At 58.1% G+C, this 27,322-nt stretch overlaps 1 protein-coding gene across 5 annotated transcripts in view; it reads left to right on the forward strand.

The window, feature by feature from the left end:
- Positions 1–277: 277 nt before the first annotated feature.
- The window catches only part of RAB40C (RAB40C, member RAS oncogene family), a 29,283-nt gene continuing 2,238 nt past the window's right edge, over positions 278–27,322 (forward strand). Inside the window, exons 1-6 of one of the 5 annotated variants that reach the window (XM_053894189.1) lie at positions 1,030–1,096; positions 1,223–1,446; positions 20,119–20,179; positions 20,674–20,734; positions 26,494–26,571; positions 26,855–27,077. In XM_053894189.1, coding sequence (XP_053750164.1) covers positions 1,305–1,446; positions 20,119–20,179; positions 20,674–20,734; positions 26,494–26,571; positions 26,855–27,077 — 565 coding nt within the window. In that variant the 5' untranslated portion in view covers positions 1,030–1,096; positions 1,223–1,304. Of the gene's footprint in view, positions 459–664; positions 743–1,027; positions 1,097–1,222; positions 1,447–18,561; positions 19,928–20,118; positions 20,180–20,673; positions 20,735–22,344; positions 24,464–26,493; positions 26,572–26,854; positions 27,078–27,322 lie in introns of those variants that run through there. The other 4 variants (XM_019437324.2, XM_019437322.2, XM_053894188.1 and 1 more) reach the window with 4 other exon arrangements.

Genomic DNA, 27,322 nt, shown 5'->3' on the forward strand with positions numbered 1-27,322 from the left:
GGGGGCAGGCCCCGTGCTGCCGTCCTCCCAGGCGCCGAGTTTCGAGAACTTTGGGCCTTCGCAGTCGTGCACCGCGACCTAAGGACCACCGGGCCAGGCCGCGGCGCCCCTTACCCTCCCCAGTTCGCGGGAGGGTTCTGAGCGCCTCTGGCGACCCCACCCCCACCGGAGAGGAAGTCCCGCCTCCCAGGCCTCCCCTGAGCGCCGATTGGCCGGACTCGTCCCGCCACGCCCGGGCCCCGCCCCAACGCGGGGAGGGCGGCTCCCGAGAGCACAGTTCCAGGGGGGCTGTCTGCCCTCGCTGAGGTCTCTGCGGGAGTAGCGACCGCAACTTGTTAGAGGCTTAAGTCCTCCGGGACCCAGCCGCGTCACCTGACCCCCGGGGACGGCCACCATCCTGCTCCCGCTTGTGGGAAGGGGGCGTATGCAAACAATCTGGAGTCCCAAGCTCCTGATTGGTGAGCATGTAGGGAAGGGAGGAAAGCACGGGGTGAGCGGGGCGGGCTTAGAGGGGCCGTGATCGACGTGTGGGCGGACCAGTGGCTCTGGGAGGATAGGCAGCGGTGGCCAATGGCGACGGGGAGGGGGCGGGCGAGGGCCGAGGTGTTGCGAGGGCAGAGAACGGGATTGCTGTTGACTCCCCGGGAGTCACCTCCCCGGGAGGTGCTCTGCGGGAAGCGACGGGGGCGGTAGAGGTGCTGACGGACGTGCCGGCAAACCAGAGGTTCCGGGAAATACGGAGGTGAGTAGCCAACGGCGACGGCGACCAGGCAAGACGGTCAGCATCTTCGCAACGCTGCGTGGGGAACGGTGGGGGCGGACAGTCGTGACGGACGTGCGTATGGGCCAATGGCGATGAGAAAATGCCGGCGGGCGACCAATGAGGATGGCGTGGAGGTGGGGCGACAGGAGGCTTCTTGGTGCTGTGTGGGAAACGGTGGGGGGGGGGGCCGGCGACCGTGACGGACTTGCGCAGGGGCCAATGGGCCTGGGCGGGCGGGCGGGGCGACAGCCAATGGCAGTGCTCGGTCCGGGGGCGGGGCGGCGAGGCAGCTAGTCTCCGTGCGGGAAGCGGCGGGGCGGCGGCAGCGTTGAGGTGAGGCGGGCGGGTGGTGGCGGCCGCGGCGGCGGTGGTGGTGCAGGTGCAAGCGGCGGGGGCGGAGGAGCGGGCGCGGCCCGGGCCTCGCCGGCCGGCCCCACTCACCCGCGCTCCGGCCCGCAGGTCGTTCCGAGGCCTCCTCCCCGCCGTGCTCCCGCGGCCGGCGCCGTGGGCATGCGGGCGCGGCCCGCGCGCGCGTGAGAGGATGGGGACGCAGGGCAGCCCGGTCAAGAGCTACGACTACCTGCTCAAGTTCCTGCTGGTGGGCGACAGCGACGTGGGCAAGGGCGAGATCCTGGAGAGCCTGCAGGACGGCGCGGCCGAGTCTCCGTACGCCTATAGCAACGGTAAGGCCGCGCTCCGGGCCCGCCCGGCCAGCCCGGCCGGCAGTCGCGGGGGCCTGCCTTCTCGCGTCCACGGCGCCCGGACCGACCCCGCGCCGGCGGGGAGCGGGCCTGCGTCCCCGCCTCCTCTTTCTTCCCCGGAGGAGGCCCCCGGCGGCGCCGCGGCAGCCGGAGCCGGAGCTCTCGGCGGCTTGGCACTTTGCTCATCGGCCTGAGGCCTTCGTGGGGGCTGCGCGCTAGACGGCCGGCCGCGACTTGGCGGCGAGCGGCCTGGTGGCTGCGGGCCCCCGCGGGGCCGGCAGTGCCCTGAGAGGGGCTGTGAAAGTGGGGGCCAGGATGTAGGTGCGGGGGCTTCTGTGCGGCGCACAGCCCGTGAGCAGGTGTGCCAGGGGTGGCCGGGCCGCTCCCGTGACCCCGCGGCTGCGCCCCGGGAACCGGCGCCGGTGCTGGAAGGACATGCCCCGCTCTCAACGCTAGTGGCTGCGCGCGGCTGAAATACGCAGCACATACGCGTCCCCTGCGAAGGCAGTTAAGACGGCCAAGTGCAGCGGTGGGGCCGGTGCCCCCTCTGTGCTGGGGCCCGTCCCAAGCCACGTGGACTTGGGGTCCCTTTAGAGGAACCAGGAGAGCCGCTTCGGAACGTCAGCACCCAGGTTTTGCAAGGACCTCTGTGCTCCCGCAAGTAGTTTTATCTAATTTTACCTCTTCAGGTCTTTGTTCTCCACGCCCTTTGTTGCTTTGTTTCTTGGACTCTGGTCGGTCCTGTCAGACTGCTCTGAGCGTTTGCTGTTTGCTAAATTGCTCGCCTACAGGCGGCTGGCGGCGTGGACGCTGTTTTTCCCAACCTTTCGTTTTAGGACTTGTCAAGGTTGTTGGATCACCTGGACCGGCTGCACGCCCTTCCTGCTGGGACGGCCTCGGTGGTAGGCAGCCGCCGCCTCGCCTCCCAGAGCATGTGTTCTCAGCCCTTCTCAGAGGAGGTCCCTCGAAGGGCAAGAAGGGAGCAGCCCTGGGTGTGTTGTGGGTGAGGGAGGGGCCCTACTGGGGCCTTAGCGTGCCCCGTCATGGGCTCCTGCCACCTCGACGGTCGCTTCGCAGTGACGGTCAGAGCTGTCTTTCCTGACAGTGAGCGGTTGGCTGCCTTTCCAGGGGGAGCCGCGCTCCCCGGAGGCCGGTGGTGCGCGTTTACAAGAGCGCGAGGGGCCCCGGCTTCATCAGGGGCAGCAGCGTTTTTCTGGAACCTGGGTATGTGCTTTTGAGGCCTAGCTCAGCCTGCCGGCAGCTACTCCAGTCGGGTGCAGTGAGCACTCAGGGCACACAGAGCCACGAGTCGGAGAGAGGGGTCCCGCCTCCTGTCCCCTCTGTCGGGTGGTGGCGGTGGCTGCCCTAGTTCCTGTGGCACGTTGACTGAAGTAGGGCCAGTATTGAGTAGAGCATGGCGACCTGCCTGAGGCCAGGGAGCTGGGCCAGGGGGAGGGCCGTCTTCCAGAAGTGGTGAGGAAAGCCCACCCTTGGAAAGGCCGCATGTGCAGTTAGGGCCAGGGCACACTCACAATTCCCATCGAGTAGAAAATACGAAGCGCCAGCCTCTGCGTAGCGTCCTCAGGGTTAAGACGTGTGCAGCAGGGGAGCGGGTGTTTGTGGTCAGGGCATCAGCTCACGGACCCCGGGGGCCAGTGCTCTTTCGCAGAGTGAAGTTGGTGGTTCCGAGAGCGCCTCTTTCTTCTCTGAAGGCTGCTTAAGGGAGACTCTTGAGGGTTTGGGGAGCTCTGGAGCAGCTGGTTCTCGGGTTTCCGTGAGAACCTAAATTCGCTTTTTGGAAGAGTTAATAACGTTCAGGGATTTTTTTTTAGTGTTTATTTTTGAGGGAGAGAATGAGCGGGGTGGGGGGGGCAGAACGGACAGGATCCGAAGCGGGCTCGGTGCTGACAACAGAGAGCCTGATGTGGGGCTTGAATTCACGAACTTCGAGATCCTGACCTGAGCCGAAGCTGGACGAAGCTTGACCAACTGAGCCACCCAGGCTCCCTGGGAATTGTTGTATTTTTGATTCTCTTGCAAGGGATATACGTGCATTTCTTTTTCCCATTCACCGTTGAAAGCCTTCAGCGTCTCTCCCGGTTTCTTTGTGTTCTGCCTGAACGTGCATGGTTCCTGTGACCAGGAGCGGATACCCCATGGCAGGGAAATCCCCACTTCGTGGAGGACGGGTGATCAAAGTCCCTTCCTTGGGCCGACCTGATTCCTCACCTGCATCCAAGTCTCGCCTAGCTTGTTCTTGAGGCAGGTATGTGAGTGCGCGTCGTTCTTCTCGGCTTTGCAGACACGGGAGTCATCCAGGTGGCCTTCCTCGTGCTGGCACCCAAAGCGGGGACAGCCGTGTGCGACACTGTGCCTGTGCCCCAGGGAGCCCGCAGCAGGCTCTTGCTCTCTGGCCGGGCCGCTGTGCTCTGTGCGTGCAGGTCTCCGTGGTCTGGAACCGTTCCCTGCAGGAGGTCTCTGTCTCCCCTAGATACGCAGCAGTGGTTGTAGAGGAGGCAGGCGCCGTCTCTGGGGGAGAGGCGTGCTCTGCCCAGAGGTCCAGCCGGGCTACCTGCCGGGACGTTACGGTCCGGAACCAACGTGTCAAGGGGTCTTGGTTGTGAGAGCTGGCTGGAAGGAGGTGCGGGTGTTTCATGAGCAACTTCTACTCCCGAGTGCACCCCGGCTCTGCGTCTGCCCTGGGGGTGTGGGCTGGCCGCCCCCGGAGCCCAGGGACGCCCTTGCTGTGGGTGCACGGGCCCGCTGCCACCTTTCTGAGGGCAGCGAACGTCTTGGCGCCCACAGGTCTTCACCGTGAGGCTCGAGGGCTGACGAGCAAGTGCCCTGTGGTCGATAGGCCCACGTTCTGAAAGCCTCCCTAGCGGACACGAATCCATCCCGGCCTGTCTGCTTCTCCCGCGGTCGGTGTGGCTGGGAGCTGCTGGGTGCACTTTGCGCCTCGGGAGTGGCTGGCGGGTCAGCAGGAGGAGTGGGGCGTTTGTGACGGGTGTAGACGGAGCCAGGCAAGCGTGACGTCTGCGTGAGCTTCTGGGGCCTGCTGGTTGCTGATGTCTGTGGGAGCGAACAGTGCTTGCCGTGCCCGTGGGGGGGGCGGTCCCGAGCGTCGGCCACAGCCCCTGCCAGCCACCCGCTGGCTAGGCTGGAGCTCACCGTTCCCCCAGCTCCACGGTGCTTCCTCGGACGGTTCTGAACATCTCTTCCCGCCTGGCTGGAAGTTGGTGTGTGTCCTCAGCGCCAACCCAGGGGAACGGCCGTGCTGTTTTCCTGAGCCGGGACGGGTCCCGGACGGTATGCCTGTGGCGCGTCATCCGCTGCTTTGTCCCCAGCGTTGGAGTGAGATGTCTACCCGGGAGGCATCAACTGCTGCGTGTCCTGAATGGACAAGCGGCCCGTGTGCAGCGTGTCTGTGTTGACAGAAACTTGCTGTTGTCTCTGGGCCACCGCACAACCCCTCGTAGTCTCTTTTCTTTCTCTGTGTGTGGTTGGTGCTTGTGTCTGGGTTCTGTCCGTTTTCCGGGCGATTTACTAGGCTTTACCTTTCTTCTGTCAGATGCCAGGTTCCAAGAGGGGCGTCGGCCCTGAGTGTGAGGTGTGCCCGGCACGGTCACAGTGCTGGGCTCCCCCTTGGCTCTCTGTCATCTCGTCCTATCCACCACCCTGTGACGGAAGCACCACCATCGTCCCGTTTTGCAGATGAGGAGCTAAAACTCAGACAAGCCGAGACTCTGCAGCTGTCACAGGCAGCACGGGGCCTGGCACCCATTGTCTCCCTAGGCGCTGGCTGCCCGACCCCCTTCTCCTGGGCCCTGAGCAGCTGGTTGCCGAGTTCCTGGGTGACACTTCTCTCCAGGCTTTGTCGGCCGGAGTGTGGCTGCTGGGCACCTGGTGCTGATGGGTGTGGGTGCCCTCTTCTCACCACGTGCCCTCCCTGGTCCTGGAGCTGCCTCCCCCGCTGCTCTGGGACGTGGGCCCAGTCATTGAGGCCTATTTGTTCTGCCTTCACTGCATTGCTCCTGCCCTGCCTGCCTCTCTCCTAGCTGTGACCAGCGGAGCAGAGCCCCAGCAGCTCCCAGGGTCAGTGGCTAACCAGGGCAGCAAACCACCAGTTTCCAGTGTATGCGACTCATCTGTGCGGGGCTGGGTTTCTTACCTGTCCCTTTGCCAGAGGCGCTCACCTACGCTGTGTGTGATGTAGAGATCGGCCTACCCCAGCCGGACAGGGTGGCAAGCTGAGAGGGGCAACGTTCTGTTTCTGCTTCCGGACAAGCTGACTAGGCTGATTTGTAATTTGAACTGGCATGGCCTTGCCTAAATTTTCTTAAAGTGGGTAGGTAGAATATTTTACTTCCTTTAAAATTGTTTATTTTTTGAGAGAGAGAGACAGAGACAGAGAGTGAGCAGGGGAGGGGCAGAGAGAGAGGGAGACACAGAGTCAGAAGCAGGCTCCAGGCTCTGAGCTGTCAGTACAGAGCCTGTTGTGGGGCTTGGACCCACGAACTGTGAGATCATGACCTGAGCCAAAGTTGGACACTCAACCGACTGAGCCACCCAGGCACCCCATAGAATATTTTAAATTTTCAGGTTTTTTTTTCCCTCCAACCTGCAGCAGTTTCCATAAGCTCGAGCGGATAACAGAACAGGTGTCTCAGTGACATTGCCCTGTCGTGTTGGGTACACGTAATGTCATTGTCCCCGCCAACAAGCGTGTGGCTTGGATGATGAACTAAACCGAAGTGTGTTTCAGGGAGGAGACCGCAACAGGGAGCAAAGGACGCAGGCAGGAAGGGTCTTTCAGCCACGTCACTTCCTTTCGTAACTGGTAAGGTGCGAATTTGCCGGTCCCTGGAAAGTTGACCACATACCTAGTCTGGGGCCCGTGGCCAGTGAGGAGGAGAAGGGAGAGGGTGGAGTTTCAGCCGGGCCCCCGGCAGTGGGCAGCACCTAGTGTGGGTGTTGGTGGGTCCCGGGGCCACACGGGTCAGGGCGTCGCCATCAGGCATTTGGAGAAAATGGAGTAAGGTCTCAGTGTCCAGCACCCTGGCTTGGAACAAGGTGGCCCGTGAGGCTGGGTTTACTGCCCTGGGCATTCAGGGGAAGGAGGCTGGGACTGTGAGTGCAGGTGTCAGAGACCCGGAAGGGGGCCGACTGCGCCAAGGCTGGGTGTATTGGGTCGCCCTTAGGGTGGGAAAGTGGGCCCCTTAAGTCTTTTGGGAGTGAGAGTAAATACAAGTGAACAAAATGAACTTGCACTTTGAGCCAGGGGACACCCGAGGCTTGCTTGTTGTGACTGTGCTCACGTGGTCCTGGTAGTGAGGGAGAAGCAGTGAAGTGTCCACAGCGTGCAGTTGTCTCCTGCCAAGACTGGAGCGCTGGGTACCTCATCGACTGTGGATGTGTGTCCTTCGGAGGGTAGAGGGGGGCCAGGGGAACAGAGGTGACCGGGTAAGCCTGGCACTGACGGATGTGGTGGGGACCCCAGGACACGAGCGGGACGGTGGGGTACCGCCAGACAAGCTTTGGCCCTTCATGGTGCTAGGCGTTTATGTCCAGAGGGGTACGGCCCTTTGGCTGGAATGCGTGAGGGGGAGGCGATTTGGGAAGTGATTTGTGCAGGGTGAGCGGCCGGTGCTCAGAAAGACAGGGCTTCGGGATCGCGAGGAGGGAGGGAAGGTCAGGAGTGGTCTAACCAGGAAGGAATGCAGAGGGCCTGGTGTCAGGAGGCCAGCCTCCTGGAAGAGAACGTGCCGGCATCTCTCAGCAAGAACAGAGAACGGAAGAAGGCCCGAGTGCTGGCCACAGGCAGACACTTTGCGGATCTTGGAAAGCATCAGAGTACGGACAGTCAGGAGCTGGGTCATCGCCGACCTGGGTCTTCCTGGGCAGCGGTGCCCGTCACCCAGGCCGAGCTCGGGTGAGCCCCTGGTCATCAGGTCTGTGCAACACCTCGCTCGGGGGACGGCTAGTGGGTTCGGTGACAGTATCCGGACTTGCCAACACTGTGTACGGCCTTGAGCGACGGAAGGAACAGGGTGGTTTCGTCCTTCCTGGGTCTGATGTCGGCAGTCTTCAGAGTGCCGGAAGACGTCGGGAGCGGAGTCTGGTTTCCTTATAGATGCTGTTTGGACAGGGACCAGCTCTGTCCCTGAGCACAGATTTCAGCCGAGGGATGGCACGTGGCTTCGCGTCACCGTGCGGAGGCTGCCGCGCTCGTGTGTGACGTGGCTCTCCCGCGGGAGCCAGAGGTCCTGGGTGCGTGTGCACACTTACAGCTCTCGTGGTCACTGGGGCTGGCAGGGAGCAGGTTCCTGGATAAGTGACAACAACTTGGTGGCAGTATCATCAGTAAGAGGATCTCCCTCATTTTAAGTCGCTTGGCCAGGGCCACACACAGTTGTCAGAGGTGGGATTCTAACGAAAACCAATGCATGGAAAGAAGTTGAGCTTTATTTTTTTTTAATTGTTTCTTTTATATTTGAGAGAGAGAGAGAGAGAGACAGCGAGACAAAGCCCGAGTGGGTTAGGAGCAGAGGGAGAGGGAGACACAGAATCCGAAGCAGGCTCCAGGCTCTGAGCTGTCAGCACAGAGCCCATTGTGGGGCTTGAACTCACGAACTGTGAGATCATGACTTGAGCCGAAGTCAGACGCTTAACCGACGGAGCCACCCAGGCGCCCTGAGATGTTTAACTTTAAAATTACGTAAGTATATTGCAAAGTAATTGTGTAAGTATATTACAGAGAAAATCTGGTGACACTCAACGTTAAAAATGTGCCGGGGTATGTATTTTGTGCTGTAAGGGAGTCAGCAACATGTGTTATCCAGAGCCTTAAAGAGCCTTCCCTTTTGACCTAAGTAATTAGGAATCTTTCCTGAGGGATAATAGGGGACACAACTAAAGAAAGTCAAGGCTTTTTTTTTTCTTTTTTTTTTTTCTAACGGTCCAGCAGTAGATATATGGTATATTCATAGAGTGAGATATTACATAGCCTTTAAAAACGCTGGCTTGGGGGGCACCTGGGTGGCTCAGTCGGTTGAGCATCCGACTTCAGCTCAGGTCACGATCTCGCGGTTTGTGAGTTCGAGCCCCGCATCAGGCTCTGGGCTGATGGCTCAGAGCCTGGAGCCTGCTTCCGATTCTGTGTCTCCCTCTCTCTCTGGCCCTCCCCCATTCATGCTCTGTCTCTCTCTGTCTCAAAAATAAATAAACATTGAAAAAAATAAAAAAAAAACAAAACAAAAAAACACGCTGGTTTGGGGGCGCCTGGGTGGCTCACTTGGTTAAGTGTCTGACTTTGGCTCAGGTCATGATTTCATGGTTTGTGAGTTCAAGCCCTGCATCAGGCTTTCTCAGGTCAGCACAGAGCCCACTTTGGATCTTCTCTCTTTCTCTCTTGCCCCCCTCCCCAAATAAATAAACAAGAAAAAAAAAATATATATATATATATATTTGTTTATTTTTAAAAAAAGAAAGAAAGAAAGAAAAATGCTGGTTTGGGGTGCCTGGGTGGCTCAGTCAGTTGAGTGTCTGACTCCTGATTTTGGCTCAGGTCTTGATCCCAGGGTTGTGAGATCCAGCCCCGTGTCGGGCTCTGCACTGAGCGTGGAGCCTGTTTGGGATTCTTTGTCTCCCTTTGCCTGCCTCCCTTCTCTCTCTCTCTCTCTCTCTCTCTCTCTCACACACACATAAACAAAACAAACAATGTTTGTTTGGAGGAATGACCAGTGAATATTCAATGAAATGAGGAAATCTTTGATATCTTGTTAAGTGGGCAAAGTATGTCTAATTACATAGTGTATAAATGTGTGTCAAATGAAAGAATTGGGCAATGAAATATGAAAAAACATTATGGTGTGTTATCTCTGAATTTTGGGCTTATGAGTAATTTTTGTATTTTTTGTAAGCGTTCTTTATTTTGCCAAGTTTTGTGCACAAGGGGTGCTTGCTGTTTATGAAAGCTTTTGCTTTGGTTTGCTCTGCTGTGGGTTTTAAGGCATTAAGGAAAAGCTCTTTCACGGAAACCGGTCCACAAAGTGGCCCAGAGCCCTCCTGAAAGCCAGCATGTAGCCTAGAAAGGCATTTTGAAATTGATTAGGTAACTTCTGCTTCCTTTTCTGTCCTTCCCCAGGCAGCCCCTGCCTTCTTTCCCCAGCGACAGACTTACTTGGGCCCACAGTGGCAGACCCTGGCCTGTAGAAGGGCAGGCACTAGGAGCTAGCGGGCTGTCCCTGTTCCAGAACATCTGTGCCCTCGGCATCCAGCTCTGGTCAGTGTTCAGACCCATCTCGTAGGGTAGTTCAGCCCCTGGCGGTCAAAGGGCCTGTTAACCTAAACTCCATACAGGTCCTATCCTGTGGGTTTATCATTTTTTTAAATAAAGTTTATTGAGATCTAATGTACGTGTGATGAGATGTACCCATTTCAAGTGTATAGTTCAAGGAGTTGACCAGCGCGCATACCTACATAACCACTGCCTTATTTGGCGTAGGGAACGTTTCCACTTTGCCTACACATTCTGCCATGGCCCTTGGGAGTCCAGCCTCCAGCCCCCGGCCCCCGGCCCCCGAGGGTCTGCTTCCTGTCACTATAAGGTTACTTTTGCCTCTCCAGAACTTCCTGTAAATTGAGTCACGCAAGATGGTCCTTTGCGTTGTTGGTTTTTTCACCTGGCAGGACGTACGTGAGACTGGCCGGGGCGCACACCATAACCGTCTCTCCTGTTCCCGAGCCCCGTTCCTTTGCGCACATAGACCCCAATTCGTTTATCCTTTTACCTGTCAGTACACTTCAGAGTATCTCCTGATTTGGGCTGTTGTGAACAATGCCAGTATGAGCGAACGTTCTTGAACAAATCCTTAAAGTTTTTTTAAACATTTGTTTTTGTGGTACATGTGCATATTATGTTGGCCGTTTGTTACGTGTGTGATTTAGTGGCATGAAACACATTCCCAGCTCACACGTCCTTGTGTGAATGTGCCTCTGCGAGTGGGGTTGCTAGGTCACATGTGTGCGTGTCTGCCTAATTCATAAGAAATTGCCACACTGTGTCCAAAGCCCTCTGTCATTCTGAATTCCCACCACCAATACTGCGTTACATCTTGGCAAATGCTTGCTGTTGTCGGCATTTTTTTTTCTTATTAATCAAGCTACGAGGTATAACCTGTGTACCAAAAGCCTGGATCCATTTAAAATTTGCAGTTCAGGGAGTGTTGACAGGTGTGCACACCTGAGAAGCCATCGGACACCCGTGGTCTCTGCGTCGGCCTGTCTGCTGCCAGATCTGGCAAACTCTGGTTTTCATGTTACAGACTCATTTGTATTTCTGGGGTTTTTCTAGAAGTGGAATCACACAGCACTCTTGTGTGTCTGGATTCTCTTTCTCCGTTTTCATTTCTTTAAAAAAAATTTTTTTTAATGTTAATTATTAATTTTTGAGAGAGGCAGACACAGCATGATCAGGGGAGGGGCAGAGAGCGAGGGAGACACAGAATCTGAAGCAGCTTCAGGCTCTGAGCTGTCAGCACAGAGCCCGATGCGGGGCTCGAACTCACGGACCGCGAGATCATGACCTGAGCCGAAGTCGGACGCTTAACCGACCGAGCCACCCAGGCGCCCCTACTCCAGCCTTAAAAGACACCAAACTGGTTTCCATGCGGTCCCGTGGTGGCGGCGGGGTGACAGTTCATCTGCCTTCCTTTTATCCTGTTACTTTGTAACAGCCTTGCAGCACTGGGTCCTAAGGATCACCTTCTGTTACTCCACCACCCCCCAGTGGGTGGGCTTTAGTTTGTTAATAATGCAGTAATTAACCTTTAGTTACTTTTACACAAGGTACTCGAGCCCTGTTGGTGCTGTAACACATTATCTTACAGTTAGTTATGTGGTCACAAGTCAGCAGGCAGGACGCTGGGGGTTGGGCTCTCCTTTCTGTGGGCTTTAGGGGAGGTCTGTTTCCTCGCTCATGGGCCCGTCCCGCCCTTGTCTTTGCTGACCGTGAACCAGTAGCTGCCCCAGCTTCTGGAGACCATCCACATGCCTCACCCACCTTCCTTTTTCTCCGCCTTCAAAGCGGGGTCAAGTCCCTTTCAGACTCGGAGTCTCTCCTCCTTCAGTTTCATCTCTGACTCCGCCAGGAAAGAGTCCACGTCTTTTAGGGCTCCTGACACATCAGACCTCAGGCCTACCCGGATGACCCAGGGCGCTCTCCCTCTCAAAGCGCACAACTACCCAGGTGCACCTGCAGGGTCCCCTCGCCTTGTGGGATGCATGTTCACAGGCTCCAGGGATTAGGAGGAGGGCATCCCCAGGGACAGGGCGAGGGCATTATTCTGCCCACCACACCGTCATGAAAAGTTCTCTGTATCTTGTTGGTTTGGTTAGATTTTTATAGGCTGGTGAGAGGGATGCAGGTCTGCATTTCTGGTAGGTACTGGTGGTCTTAGTTATTGCTGTGGACTGATGTTTGTGTCTCCTGACCCCCCAGGGAATGGTCAGGGGCGGTGCCTTTGGGAAGTGACTCAGTCATGGGGGTGGAGCCTCAGGAGTGGGATCAGTGCCCTTGTAGAAGAGACACCCCCCGCCCCCCAGGGCTGCCTGGCCCCTCCCGCTGTCCATGAACCAGGAAGCTGGCCCTCACCACATACAGGCTCTGCTGGGGCCTTGTCTCCAACTTCCAGCCTCCAGAGCCGCGAGAAGTAAATCTCTGTTGTTTATAAACCACCCAGTTTCTGTATTTTGTCACAGCAGCCCGATCCGACTAAGAAATTACTACAAACATCACCCACTTTATCAGCAAATAGTTTCTGTGAGTCAGAAGTCTGGTCACAGTGTAGCTGGATGCTCACTGGGTCTCAGGGTCTTTCTCGGGCTGCAGTCAGGTGTGGGCCGGGACAGGAAGAATCCTTTTCAAGTTCGTGTTGGCATGAGGCTCGGGTCGGCAGTGCTCACCGCCTCGCTTCCCAGCTGCGTGGGGCTGGGCGTGGGCGGCCTGCCCCATCGAGCCAGCAAGGTAGACGCTGCCAGCGGCATGGTCCCATGCAACATGATCGTGGAGGGACGTCCATCACCTTGGCCCCCCTCCACAGGTCAGTAGCAAGTCTTAGTTCCCACCACCCTCGAGGCGAGGGGCGGGACCCCGGGCCCATGTGAGAGTGCCTGCCACGCTGCCCACCATTGCTTCCTGTCCGCTGGGGGCGTGTGCAGTTCCCTTGTGGGTCCCCAAGCGTGCCCTGTGCTGCGAGGCACATCTCCTCAGCACAGGCATGTGCCGTGGCCTTCGGGGGGGGGGGGGGCGGGGGGGGGCGGCGTGAAGGCTGCACACGTACGTGCCGAGGGCCGCCTGGGCCTGAGGCCGGAGTGTGGGTCCCAGGGCGTTCTGTGTGTCCACCTGTGCTGCGGGAAGCTTTTTCCGGTTCTTGGAAGACCAGCATTCCTCTTCTGCTTCCCGGCTATCTTTGGGGACTTGAGGACAGCTCACCTGCCTTCCCTGGGGAGTAACATTTAGGAAACAAGAGCTGCCTGTGCTGGGTTTAGACGCCCGGTCCTCTTGGAAGCACACGCTGGGAGGTGGGGTCCGGGAGCTCCGTGGGTGGTGTCGCTGTGGGAACGTGCTCGCCCCGAGCGCCGGGGACCCACTCCCGTCAGTGGGCCGCTGCGGTGGGGACAGCCTGCGGGGTTGGCCTCCTCTGCCTCGGGACATCGCTGGCACGTGAGTTTCAAAGGAAGACACCAATTAGCATTTTGTTTCGTTCTGTTTCGTTCCTTTTTAAATTCCTTTTTATAAACTTCCTCTCACTGTGAAGCATTTAAAAAAATTTATGTTTTATTTATTATTATTTTTTAAGTTTTTTTATTTTGAAGAGGTGGGGGCAGGAGAGGCGGAGAGAAGGAGACAGAGAATCCCAAGCAGGCTCTGCGCTGTCAGCACAAGAGTCGAACGTGGGGCTTGAACCCATGAACCATGAGATCATGACCTGAGGTAAAGTCAGACATTTAACCAACTGAGCCACCCAGATGCCCCTATTTATTTTTGAGAGAGAGAGAGAGCGAGAGAGAGAGAGGGAGAGAGAGAGATCGAGAATCCAAAGCAGGTTCCAGGCTCTGAGCTGTCAGCACAGAGCTTGACGCGGCACAGATCATGACCTGAGCCAAAGTCAGACGCTTAACCAACAGAGCCAGCCAGGCCCCCCTTACTGTGAGGAATTTTTACAAAGTCCTCCTGTGGGGTGCCTGGCTGGCTCAGTTGGTAGAGCATGTGACTGTTGATCTCAAGGTTGTGAGGTCAAGTGCCACATTGAGCATAAAGCTTACTTTGAAAAAAAAAAAAAAGTCCTCCTGTGGCTTTTAATCATGTTGTACAGTAGCTGGATAATTACCCATTTAGTGTTGCCTTTTTTCCATAAAGACTGGACCCTCAGGGGGCGCCTGGGTGGCTCAGTCGGTTGAGCATCCGACTTCAGCTCAGGTCATGGTCTCTGTGCTGACAGCTCGGAGCCTGGAGCCTGCTTCAGGTTCTGTGTCTCCCTCTCTCTCTCTGCACCGCTCCTGCTCCTGCTCTGTCTCTCTCTCTCTCAAGATACATAAACATTAAAGAAAAAAGTCTGGAAGCTCAGAGAGGTGGTGCGACACACGTGCTGTCTGGGCAGGTGACGAGACACCCTTCCTTGCCCGCTCCCGTCAGACGGGTCCGGCAGGCGTGTGGGAAAGGGCCACGCCCAGAGGTCAGCCAGGCTGTGTGCAGGGTCTCCAATCTGAACAGCCCCTGGTCCCTCTCCACAGTGGAAAACTGAGCCAACAATCTCAGTTTCCGCACAAAGTCAAGCTGACCGGGCGGGTAGCCGAAGACACTTGGTTCTTTTTGGTGTGTTCCTCTCACCATGAGTCCCATGTAATTCCTGGTGACAGGGGGTCTTCTTGGGGGGGGGGGGGGGTCTGTGGTCCTCAGTCGGTGCTGACAGTCGCGTGGGCATTGGTGAAGGTCTGAAGGAGGGAGCTGAGGCGGAGAGCGTGTGACCCGCGGCCTGTTCTTTATTTATTTATATATATATTTTTTAACGTTTATTTATTTTCGAGATAGGGAGAGACAGAGCATGAACAGAGGAGGGCCAGAGAGAGGGAGACACAGAATATGAAGCAGGCTCCAGGCTCTGAGCTGTCAGCACAGAGCCCGACGCGGGGCTAGAACTCACGGACCGCTAGATCATGACCCGAGCCGAAGTCGGCCGCCTAACCCACTGAGCCACCCAGGCGCCCCGACCCGCGGCCTGTTCTGTCGGATGACTCCTGTTGGGACATCACACCTCCACTCGGGCCAGCGGCGTGGCTCTTGTGCCACCTTGTCTTGACAGGCTGGCCACGTGGCCACCGACGCCCCACCTGGTGGCAGGCGTCCCACCCCCAAGCGTGAGAGGCCAGGGGCGACAGAGGGTCATGTCCTGCTGGTTGGTGCCGCCCGTGGCCAGCCTTCATCCTGCGCACTCCTGCAGCTCTGGTCACAGCCCCTGGTGAGGTGGTCTCGGCGGGAGAGGCGTACTTTGGTGAGTCCCCCAAACCAGCCGGGAGGGGGACACTGTCAAAACCTGGCGTTCCCGAAAGTTGAAACCTCATGACCTTTTCTGCACCATTGCTTCCTCCTTCCACCTCCCCTCTCCGACCCGTCTCTTCGAAGAACGCCCCAGTCCTCAGCCCATGATTATGGTGTTCCTGCCCCTCCAGCCTCTGTTGGTGTTTTCCTGGGGCCGGGAGCTGCTCACCTCGCACTGTCCGGGCTGTTGTCAAGGGCAGGGACTCGAGGCCAGTGACGCAGGGACATGGTGTCGGGGGGCGGTGGCCGGCGCCATCCTCGGCCCTGGCAGGCCTCGCTGGACCAGGGCTTTGCACACGCCCCCACCGCCCCGAAACGGAGCGGAGTGAGGCTGGTTCCGGGTCACGTGCTCTGCCTGCACGCAGAGCCAGATCCCGCACGCGCAGGCGCGCTGCAAGGTGAAGTGGAGAAGTGCTCGCCCCCTACACCATCTGTGCTCGTGCGCCGTCGTACTAGATGCTGAGGCGGGGGCGGTGGAAACGTACCTGGTGCGTGTAACACCCGTGTTACGACGGGTGATGTGATTTTTTCCCCCAAAATGGTAAAGAACTTTCGGTAAAATTCCGCACAAACGAGACACCCGTGGTTCACAAGGTGGTGGCGTCCCTGCCAAGTGTGGTGTGCGCCTGGGACACACACGCTGCGCAGGACAGGTCAGGATCTCCGCTCAGAGTGAGGGTCACGGGAACTTCACCTGTGCAAACACCTGGCCAGATGTTGGAGGTGTTTTCAGGACTCGGGATGATTCCCTGTGCTGCACAGTGATCACGTGCATGGCAGTTCACCCGGAGTCCCTGGCCTCTGCCTCCTGAGCTTGTGACAGCAAGACATGTCCCCACGGTCTCTAAATGTCTCCCTGGAGGGACCCTGGGTCGCTCTTGCCCCCGGTGCAGCTGTGGTACAGCTGGCAGCGATGTGAGCCCCTTTACTTCCCGGAACGATGCCTGGTGTAGAATAGGAATGTAAACGGTAATTTGTGTCAGGTGAATTGCCACTCCACTCAGAGACCCCAGTAAAACAATAGAAAAGACAGTCTCAAAAACCCGTGACTCCGTCAGGTGAGAGAGGCTGACAGGTTGGGAAGCAGGTACCGCTGCCAGGATGAAGTGCAGAAGCCCGAAGGAGGCTGCGAGGCGCCGGCAGGGCCCCCGGGCCCCTCTGAGCTCAGCGCCGGAAGGCAGGGCTGAGCTGGGCTGGGGGGCGGCTGGGCAGGGGCACCGCAGGTCTGCTCCCGGCGAGGCTCAGGCGGGCGTGGTGGAGGGCCGGCCAGCCCTGCCTCTGGTGCTCAGGTGGTGTTCCCGTGCTGCCCCGAGGCGGCAGCCAGTTCTCTGCTGGGACAGTCCCAAGTCCAGGAGGAAGGACCTGCACGCCCCCCGAGGCTCCAGGCAGCTCTGCCGGGAGCCCCGCGTCAGTAGAGTCGCCGAACATCCTGCAGCTTCTTAGGGTCTCTCGGGTGGACATCCAGGCACTGCCCCACTGTGAGGAAGACAACAATCTACTAAGTAGTAGTGTTACCTGAGGTACAGAGATACTGGCTCCAAGAACTAGGAACACGGTGTTATTCGAAAGGAGCGTTCAGAGGGCCAGAAAGAGCGTTTAGAAGTTAAACTAGAGAGAGCGGCAGATGGGAAAGCAAACGGGCGCAGCCACTCTGGAAAACAGTATGGAGGCTCCTCAAAAAATTAAAAACAGAACTGCCCTAGGACCCAGCAATTGCACTACTGGGTGTTTATCCAAGGGGTAAATGAGTCATGACCTCGCTCTTGATGAGTTTGAACCCTGCATGGGGCTCTGTGCTGACACTGTGGAGCCTGCTTGGGATTCATTCTCTCTGTCTCTGTCTCTGTCTCTGCCCCTTCCCCACTTGCATTGTCTGTGTCTCTCTCAAAATAAACTAACTAAATAAGAAGGATCGTGAATCAGAACAGCACCTGTCTCCCCTGGGTGCCTCTGGCCACCTGCCCCTGGCCCCTCCTGGCCTCCCAGTGCCCTGTGGTCCATCCAGAGAGTGTTCGTAAGTCCTTGGGCCTGAGACCTGCCCAGGATGACTCCTCCTTGTGTTTGAGCTTCGTGCGTTGAGCGCGTGCACTGCGGTGGCTGGGGCCCAGCCCGTGAGAGGCCCGGTCGCCCCCGGTGCCCTCGGGCAGCTGTTCCTGCCCCCGCTAGCTGATTCTGTTCTCAGCGGTCGCGCCTGTGCCGTACAAGCCACTCAGCATTTTGAATGAAGCCTCTGGTTATCATGTTTTCCAAGAGACGCTCGGTATTTATGGACTGAGGGGCTGAAGTAGGGGGAGGAGGATTGAAATTCTCCAGCAACAGATCTGGAGACCCGAGACGTGTCCGAGCCGACTCAGCACTGAAGTCTGCTTGGTTCCGGCACAGGTTTACGGCAGGGAGATCCTGCCTTTCTCTTTGGACTCTCGTCTGTGTTTTCTAAGACTCTAAAAAGTACGCTTTAAGTTTCTGTCCAGATTTGGGAGGTGGGGATGTGGGGCAGGGCAGTCACGAAGCTCTCTGCCCCATCTGGACCTCTCGGCCAGCGACCAGGCCACCTGCAGCTGGGCCCTGCTGTCTGCTTTCCGCAGGCCCCTCGCACGGGCTGCCCGGTCTTCCTCGGGGATGGGAGGGCATGGCTCCGAGCCGTCTCCGGGCTCTCCTGTGTGGCCTTCCCCGAGAACCCTGTGCTCTGGGAGCCCTCTGACCTAAGCTGGGTGGGCTGTGCGGCAGGAGGGGCCAGGAGCAGAGCGGACCCTCCCCTCGGTCTGGCTCCCAGCTCCGAGTGCCCATCTGCGTGGGTCCCGCTGTGCGCATGGCCAGGCCTTCAGTGGAGCTGCCGGCGGGCAGAGACCGGAGACCGCCGTGGACGCGCTGCCGCATTGGGTCGGGTGGAGCGCAGGCAGACAGGTCAGCGGGGTGCCGGGCTGCACACGGTGCGGTCCACGTCGACGTCGTCTCCGGGGCCTTTCCCGGGCGCGCCCTCCTCCCTGCGGCTCCCAGCTGGGCTTCCGGGAGTTGCCTCGGGGGGACTTGGCGTCAGGGCGGCCCCTTTCCTGGGAGCCTCAGAGACGTCCTGGGCGGTGTCCAGTCCCCGAGGCCCAAGCCTGCCGGGCTGATCGCCACCCGGAGGAGATGTTGCCCGGAGGATGGGCGTCCACACCAACAACCTTTCTGGTCATCTCTGTTTCCCACATTATCCTCCTGTGGTCCATCTCACAGCAGCTGTAGAGCCAGAACCAAAAGGAGGCGAGTTTCGGGTCAAACCTGTGCTGCTTTTTTGACAGAATTACAGGAGCTTCCTCTGAGGGTCAGGGGAAGGGCAGGTGTCGAGGAAAGACGGTGGGACAGGCCTGAGTTTGCTTCTTCCGAGAAGTGTCTCTGTCACTTGAGAATGTGTACAAGACAGTCTTCTCCCTTTTCTGTGTGTTGTGGTAAAGCGTACGTAGTCGAAGTTCCCCACCTTAGAAGGCGTTTCTAGGAGCGCAGTTCAGTGGCAGGAGGCGCATCCCCGCTGTGTGGGACCACGACCGCCGCCCATCCGCACAGCTCTCCCACGGCCCCAAGCGGAAGCTCTGTGCCCACCCCTCCCCTGCCCCTGGGGACCACCGTCTCCTTCTGTCCCCAGGGGCACCCGCACCGTCTTCCCGTGACAGGCGTTATGTCACTGACCACGGCGTCCTCGAGGTCCATCCGCGTCCGAGCGCGTGTCGGAATCTCCTCCCCTTTAAGGTACAGGACTAGTCCGCTGCGTGGACAGACCACATTCTACCCATCCGCCGATGGGCCCATGAGCTCCTCCCGCCTTTTGGCTGCTGTGAATAGTGCTGCAGTGAGCGTGGGTGTGGAAATACATCCGTGTTTGATTCCCTGCTTTCGTTTTTGGTTGTGCACCCAGAAGTGGAATTTCTGCATCATAAAGTAATGGTGTTTAATTTTTTGAGGCATCACCTGAGTGTTTTCCGTGTGTCTGCGCCCTTTTCTGTTCCTCCCGGCCGTGCACGACGGTACAGTTTCTCCACATCCTTACCAGCGCCTGTTATTTTCTGTTTGTTCGTTTGTTTTTCTAGAACTGTCTGAATGGTGCGCGGTGACATCTCGTTGTGGTTTGATTTGCATTTTTCCTGATGATGGGTGCTGTTTCCGTGTGTTTATTGGTCATTTCTGTATCTTCTTTGGAGAAATGTCTACCCAAGTCTTTGGACCATTTCTTAATTGGATTTTTTGTTGTTTTTTTCGTTGTCGTGTTTCCTTCTCTATTCTGGATATCAGCCCCTCATCAGATACGTGACGTGTAAATATTTTCTCCCATTTTGTGGATTCCATCTTCATTCTGTCGAATGTCTTTTGACGCGTGGGAGCCAGGTTTAGGGGCACACTTGGGAGTTCGCCAGGCAGAGGCACAGCGAGGGCAGAGGCACCGGTGCCGGAGTGGGTGTGCCGTATGCACAGTGTGAGAACAGCACCTGCATTAAAAATGCCCATTTGCAAGCCCTCTTGGAGGAAGTGTTATGAAAAGACAAGAAACCTGTGAGATATTTAAGGGTTAAAGAGGTGGAGGGAAGACAGAGCTTGTGCAAAGTTTCCAGATGGCCCACAAAGCACTAGAAGATGTTACGTGTAAGCTAAGTGTCCCTGCTCCTGCCGACTTCTCTTTACACGAAAGCGTGAAAAAATAAAAACTAAAGATATGGCAAGCATAGGTCTTTCAGGAGGCTCTCCAGGGAAATGGCATTTTAGGAATTACTTTACCCTTAATAATGCTCCCACCACGCTCCAGTTGCCAGTACCTGGGGACTGTATTGAGCCCAAGGACCCAGAAGCACACCGAGCCTTCGGGAGGTCGACGACAGGACCTACAGGAAGTAGGTCAGCATGGAGATGAGCCATCCTCCTGCAGCCTCCCTCCCTGCAGCCGGGGCTCTTGGGGCAACACGGGGGTGGCCAGCTCGGGTTGCTGGGCTGGAGCCACAGGAAGGCTCAGGTGGGGTGGCACACCTCTCGGCCCTGGCGGGCCCGTTCCCAGGCGTCGCCTACAGCTGCCCTCTGCTTCCTTGCAGGCATCGACTATAAGACGACCACTATCCTGCTGGATGGACGGCGGGTCAAGCTGGAACTCTGGTGAGTCAGGCCATGCCAGGCAAGGTGCCTGGGGGCAGGGGCTGTGGCACCTCAGTGTCATTGCACAGTGCCTGAAGTGAGTCAGGAACCCTTAAAGAGAGCGGGGGGCGTCCTGGTTTACATTCACGTGCATAGCCATTTGCACAGACCCTATGTCAGTGTGGAATGGACTTCGCTCCGTGGAGCAGAACCCAAAAGTCCGAGCCCAGCTCCCTGTTCCCGTAGAGACTCATTCCCACAGTGGTCATGGCCGCTCTCCCCTTGCCCTTTACTGGGCTACACGTTAAGGAGCATTTTCCAGAACCTCAGTGTGGAGGCGTAAAATCCCACAGGGGTGGGGTTCTCCAGCCCAGAGGGGCAGGGTTCCAGGGAACAGAGGCCCGTGGGGGTCAGCCAGGGCACGCTGTGGGGGGGGGCGGTGGTGGGGGGCAGGGGGCGCGCACCTCCCAGGATTCACGCTGTGCGTGCTGCGTCCCCCGTCCCCTGTGTTGCAGGGACACATCGGGCCAGGGCAGGTTCTGCACCATCTTCAGGTCCTACTCCAGGGGCGCGCAGGTAAGCCCAGCATCAGTGCGGGTGCCGTTCTCCAGGACAACCTCCCCGGCTGCTGTGTTGTCACACCCCACGTGCGTCACTCTTTCTAAGCAAGTCTTGGTGTTTGAACACCCGGCTTCCACTAGGAGTTCAAACGAGGATGTCCTCTGAGTGACGCAGCCTTGGCCGTCAGAGCTCCGTGGCGCCAGTCGGCGTCCCGAGCTCTGCGGGAGGTGTGGTGGGAGCCTTGGGGAGCCGCTCAGTCACCGGTTCACCGGGAAGAGGGGGCTGCCCGGGCAGGTTGGCCGGGATCACTGTTGAGGACTTCAGGGACTGAGCATCGGAGCCACCGCGGAGGGGGCTGCTGCAGGCCCTTAGGGGCAGGGGCGCCTGCCCGTTTCTGTCTGCGCCCCCAGGTTCCCCCAGCGTGCTTACGCGCTGACTGGGTCTGTGTGGTTCAAGGCTAGGCGAAGGGAAAGTAGCCACACCAACAGAGCTGTGGACTCTCACTGCCGGGTCGGGTTTGTCAGCTTTGATTCAGGGCAGGCTGTGACCCCCCTGCGGAGGAGACCCCTGGAGTCAGAGCTGCCCTGCACCCCAGGCAGGGTCCCCCGTCAGGAGCACCACACACTCGTGCAGGGACCTGGCGCTTGGGCACGTGGCCGGGCCTCTGGCTGTGGGGCACGGGCCACAGGTGGGTCTGCATCTAGCAGGAGCAAGCGCTGCCTGTCACCAGCCCCCCACTCTGGCTCGGGCTTGAGGGGAGTCCCCTGGGCATTTGTTTTGCTTCGTGAGCAGGGATGAATGCCCAGCCATTCCCGTGCTACTCTTTCTGGTCCATGGGACCTGGGAAACCAGAGGGAGATTTCTTCTGTGACAGAGTCGGATAGAGTCTGAGTAGATGTCGACAGGAGCACCCAGCCCCAGCCTTTCCTCCAGGGCCTCCTGAGTGGGAGCCTCTCTGGCATGGTGATCGGGAGGAAGACCCCAAACGGGGCCCCCATCTGCTTTCTGCTGAGGTTGGGGTGGAGGACCCGCAGGCTGGGCTTGGGAGCTCCTGTCCTGGGAGCTCTGCCCCTGGAGCGGCCAGCTTGGTGATGTGACCCATGCACAGGCTACCCCCAGTGCGTGCCCGATGCCTGGGGGGGCCCTGCAGAGGTGGTGTGCACCCGGCAGGTCCTAAACTGAGCCTAAGCAAGGAAAGACAGAGGGACCTCCGGGTGTGGGTCGCAGCTTTGGGGCCTGTCAGCTTGAGTGAGCACAGGGAGAGTTCAGGCACGCACGTGTGGTCCACGGGCCGCTTTTGCTTCAAGGCGGGACGCCACGTGTGGTTTTATACATAGGAGACGAGAAGGCTGTCTTCTGACCGCTAGTGTTCATTGTCAGTGGACCATGGGTCACTGGTGAGTTCCGACGTGTTTCTTTTGCATTTTACCATTTCCTAACTTTGCTACAATAAACGCATACCACTTTTGTAATAAAACGGAAAATGAAGAGATGGGAGGAGTTACGTTGGGTATGATAATAAAGGCCCCCTGGGAGATGCTGAGAAAAGACCCGAGAGGCCTCGGCTGCCCTGCCTGCTGTGAGTGTGAACGTGGGACAGACCACAGACACCCACTTCTGTGTAGACACTTGAGGACCAAAGCAGCAGCCAGGCCTGCACGTTCGCCAGACTGTACGTTCTGAGGAAGCACATCCTGTTACCACGTCCACGTTCTCTCCAAAGCATCCAGCCCAGTCGGTTGTGTATCAGCTGTTGCTTTTGCTTTGCTAGCCCTGGGGGTGCTGGTCGTTTCGGGGCTGGGTGGCCGGCAGCGGGCGCCGAGTCTGGGGTGCTTCTGCCTGTCATGCTTCTGTCCCGTCTGGTGGTGGCAGTGAGGACGGTGGGGTCTGCATGGTCAGCACTACCTGACTTTGCAGCTGATGATACCGCTAGTGGAGTTTCCTCTCTCCTGTCACTCTCCTACCCTCGGTTAAGGTCAGAGAGGCCTTGCGGGTCCCGTAAGGTCCAGAACACAGAAGCCCCTGGCCAGCCCCTGTGTGTTGTCACCTGCCCCACAGCGGTACTGTCTCGTGGCTCTCGCCATGAGTACCTTTCTGTCCTGGACCACTGGACTGTGGCCCGTGTTTGCTGTTGCTGGGTGCTGAGGTGGCCCTGGGAGGCCGGTGCCTCCCGTGGGGGTCCCCTGGAGTCCCAGGGAGGGGACTGGGGGCCAGGAGCAGGGAACGTTCTGTTCAATTGAGGGTTTGGGGTCACCTGGATTAGCACTGGGGAGAGCACGGCCAGGCACTGGTCTGGATAGAGAGGGTTCGATCCATTCCCGTGAAAAGGGGTTTCCTGTGAAAAATGGTCTCGGGCTCACATTTGCCATTACACGATTGCTGGTGAGGGTACCAGCATGCCACCTGTCACCGCCCAGCTTGGGGGGCATTTGGGCCAGAGACCGTTTGACAGACACCTGCTCCCCATTTTCAGTGCTTGTCTTGCTCCTGGCAGAAGCCTGGGCGCGTGTTGGGGGTGTAGGCAGAGCTCCTTGGGAGCCTTACCGTACAACATGTATCACACGTGCCGAAAACTGACTTCATAAAAAGTGCACCTCTGCACCTCGGTTGGGGTGCTGGTGGCACAGGTACGTACGTTTGTCCAAGCTCGTCAAACTGCTCACCCTTAAAATCTCTCTGCATCTTCGGAGGGATAAGCGGTAGCTCAGAAATGGACAGAATGAGGACCTGGGCCCCGCACTCCCACCTCTGGGAATCCTGTGGCCCGGGTCACGTTGTACGTGCTCAGGCCTTCATCTCAGGTGTTGGTAATCACACAGTAGGTGAAGTCACCTGAGCGCCAACAGCCGTGCCACCCGCTGAGCCTGGCGTGAGGCTCTGGCGTCTGTGGGGCAGGGGGTCCCGGGTGGGGGCTGGGCAGCTTGCACCACATCCCCGTCTGTGTCAGGAATGAGACGGTAAGCGGTTATCCCTGGAGCGATGGGGAGAGCTTCTGTTTGTACCCTGGAGTACCCGCTCATTTAAAACCTCTGAGCCTGTGGTACTTTTATTAATTGAAAAAAACAGTATAGTGAGAATTTATTTGCTCCTCCTTCTGCCTCTTTGGAATGCACGGCCGACTTGGGACCCCTTGGGGTCTTCTGGTAACGAGCAGCCTCGCTTTGGTTTCTCATCGGTGCCACGTGTGCTCGATCCCACCTGTCCTTCCCGCACTCATTTTGGTCCCTGCTGCCTGCGATGTGACCAGCTCTGTGTCCTTCCTCCCTGTGATGGACCGCGACTGGGGCAGCCGCAGGAAGATGGTTGTGGGTGCAGGTTGGCGCCAGCTGGGAGGGACAGCCAGGGGTTCCACAGCCGCCTAGGGGCGTGGCTGAAGCCTGAGCCCAAGAGGTGAGCTTCTGCCTGCTTGTTTGAGCTTTTCAGCCTCACACAGGTGAGCAGGAGCAAGAAGGTGAGTCCCTGTCGAGCTCCAACACGTGGTTGTGCGTGGAAACTGTTCTCTGTGGGTTGTTGTGTGTTTGTACTTCTGTTTCTAAAAACTGTGCAGGGGCACCTGGGGGGCTCGGTTGGTTAAGCGTCCCCCTCTTGCTTCGGCTCAGGTCATGATCTCACTTACGGTTTTGTGGGATCGAGCCCCACATCGGGCTCTGAGCTGATAGTGGAGTCTGCTTGCGATTCTGTCTCCCTTTCTTTCTGCCCCTCCCCCACCCCCACTTGTGCTCATTCTCTCAAAAAAAAAAAACAACTTAAAAGGTCTGCACATCTGTGTACTTCTCACAGTCTGCTGTGCACCTCCGTGTCTTACGTTTATACCCACTTGGTACGTCCATACCTTGACTTACTCCAGTCCTGGGACTGCACGTTTAGCTGTATGAACGGGGCTGAGATGAGGTCACTACATGCGCCCTCTGTTATGTCGAAGAAGGGGGGTTTCCAGGGTTGGCGGTCAGGGGCCCCCCACTGCAGCACTAGCCAGAGGCTTTGTTCCTTGTGCCCCAGGCAACAGGGTTAACCCCAGCTGCTCACGGGTCCTGTCCAGTCTCACTCGTGGCACTGCCCCCGCCAGACTGGTGTCTCCGCCCTTGACTTCAAGTGAGTCTGTGCACATCTGTCTCCAGAGAATGTTGCTCCGGGCCTGGCTCTTCCTTCCCTGCAAGGGTCCCTCCCGGCTCGGCAAGTGGCTCTGCCCTGCCAGCGGCCTTCCGGCCCAAGAGTGGGGTTTTGAGCTCCACGTCGACAAGATCGAGGGCTACACTTCAGTCTTGCAGGATTTGAAGGACACTTTTTGAGGGGAAAGGCGCATTTGGAGGTGGAGGGTGCCCTGTCCTTTTGATCTCAGCTGCATTGTCCCCGTGTATGACAGAGACACAGGCTGAATGGAGCCTTGATGGGGCAGGATGGGGTGGATCCTGTCTGCTGAGAGGTTCCGGCTCCTGAGCCTGCTTCAGAGTGGCCTGAAGGGGCAGAGAGAGGCGGGAGCCCGCAGCTACGCTCTCTGCTGGAATCACCTTTCTGCGGCTCGTGATGGAGATCTCTCGGGCAGGGATGATGGGCGAGCCAGGCAGGCGGAGACAGCCCAAAGCTGAGCTCTGACTGCTTGGTCTCTAAGGGATGTGCGGCAAAATCCCCACAGCAGATCCTCTGCCCAGTTCGGGGGGGCGGGGGGCTGCTAGAGTGACTGGCGTCCTGCCTGCAAATTTGGGTTGGAAAACTAAGAACCCGTCTGCTCGTCCCCCGGGTCCCCTGAGCAGAGCTCCGTTGGACAGTGTCAGGGACATCACCCCTGTCTGCCTGCCAGGGTTGTCCGCAGGGCCTGTCCACACTGTCTGTAGACCTGTGTAGACTGTCTTAGCTTGGGTGATTTTTTTTTTTTTTAATGCTTATTTATTTATTTTGAGAGAGAAAACTCGAGAGCAGGAGAGGGCCAGAGAGGGGATGGGAAGAGAATCCCAAGCAGGCTCCACACTGTCAGCACAGAGCCCGACACGGGGCTCAGTCCCACAACCCTGGGATCGTGACCTGAGCCAAAATCAAGAGTCGGATGCTTAACCGACCGAGCCACCCAGGCGCCCCTTCAGCTTGAGTCATTTTTAAATGATCACAGGATAATGCTTACAATGTGTTTGGAGGAAAGAAATTGAAAAAATACCAGTTTTCCCAGCCAAGTCTTCAAGATAGGGAGGGAAGAGGCAGCACTGAGCCCACGAGATCCCCCCATTGCCATCACCCCACACAGAGGGTATCCAGGACCACACGGGCCTGCCCTCGGTGAGGAGAAGGGGACAGGGCTGGCTGAGCCCTGCGTGCAGAGCTGATGCCAGCAATGCCTCTGAAGCGTGACAGAGTCTCAAAGCCAGGCGTTTTTCACATGGAAAACGTGTGACCCACACAATCCCCTTGAGGGGCGCCTGGGTGGCTCAGTCGGTTGGACGTCCAACTTCGGCTCAGGTCATGATCTCACAGCTCGTGAGTTCGAGCCCCACGTCGGGCTCTGTGCTGACAGCTCGGAGCCTGGAGCCTGCTTGGGACTCTGTGTCTCCCTCTCTCTCTGCCCCTAACCCACTCACATTCTGTCTCTTGTCTCTCTCAAAAATAAATAAACATTAAAAAATAATAATAAAATAAATAAAAGCTGTCTGGCTGGAGCCGAGTGGCCCTGGCCCCGCCTATGCTGGAAAGGAGTGGTGCTTGGCCACATAGGGCACTGTGCCTGGAATAGGACCCCTTCCATCCAGGCGGCCCCCGGCCTCTCGACGCCCGTGTCTCCCTTGCAGGGGATCCTCCTGGTGTATGACATCACCAACCGCTGGTCCTTTGACGGCATCGACCGGTGGATCAAGGAGATTGATGAGGTAGGTGTGCATCCATAGATAGCCCTTGCACGGTCCCTTCCCAGGGTGCACTCCCATCCCCGGCAGGAAGCCGGGGGACCCCGTTGGCTGTCCCTACCCCCGCCTCTGCCCGTTGCCCTGGCTCTCTGTCATCTTGCACACTGACTGCCACATACTCGGTGGCCACAGAATGGACAGTGAGGGCCCTGCCTGCTTTGGGGGCAGGGGGACAGTGCCACCATGGGGGTGTCCTGTGCTCGTGCCTCTGCTGAGTCCTGTGCCCCCCCCCCCCCGCCCCCGCAAGCATGCACCCGGGGTCCCCCGGATCCTGGTTGGGAACCGGCTACACCTGGCCTTCAAGCGGCAAGTTCCAACAGAGCAGGCACGCGCCTATGCAGAGAAGAATGGCATGACCTTCTTCGAGGTCAGCCCTCTGTGCAACTTCAATGTCATTGAGTCCTTCACGGAGCTGTCCCGCATCGTGCTTATGAGGCACGGCATGGAGAAGATCTGGAGGCCCAACCGAGGTGAGGTGGTGTCGCAGCTACGGTCAGGAGAACCGAGGCAGAGGGGGCCTCTGGCAGCCCACTCAGGGGCCTGCCTCCCCGGGTTGGAGGGGAAGCAAGATCCCCGCTGCTTCCCTGACACCTGGAAGCTAAGTTAGCCTGCGCCCTGTGTCTGCTCTGTGTGGGGTCCCGGCGCTGTGCAGGGGTCTGCGCCTCGGTGCTGGGAGGGAGTGCTGTGGACTCTGCCCTGGAGCGAACAGGGGACT

The sequence above is a fragment of the Panthera pardus genome, unplaced genomic scaffold, assembly GCF_024362965.1.
Source record: "Panthera pardus isolate Hobbes unplaced genomic scaffold, ASM2436296v1 HiC_scaffold_4, whole genome shotgun sequence".
Lineage (NCBI taxonomy): Eukaryota > Metazoa > Chordata > Mammalia > Carnivora > Felidae > Panthera > Panthera pardus.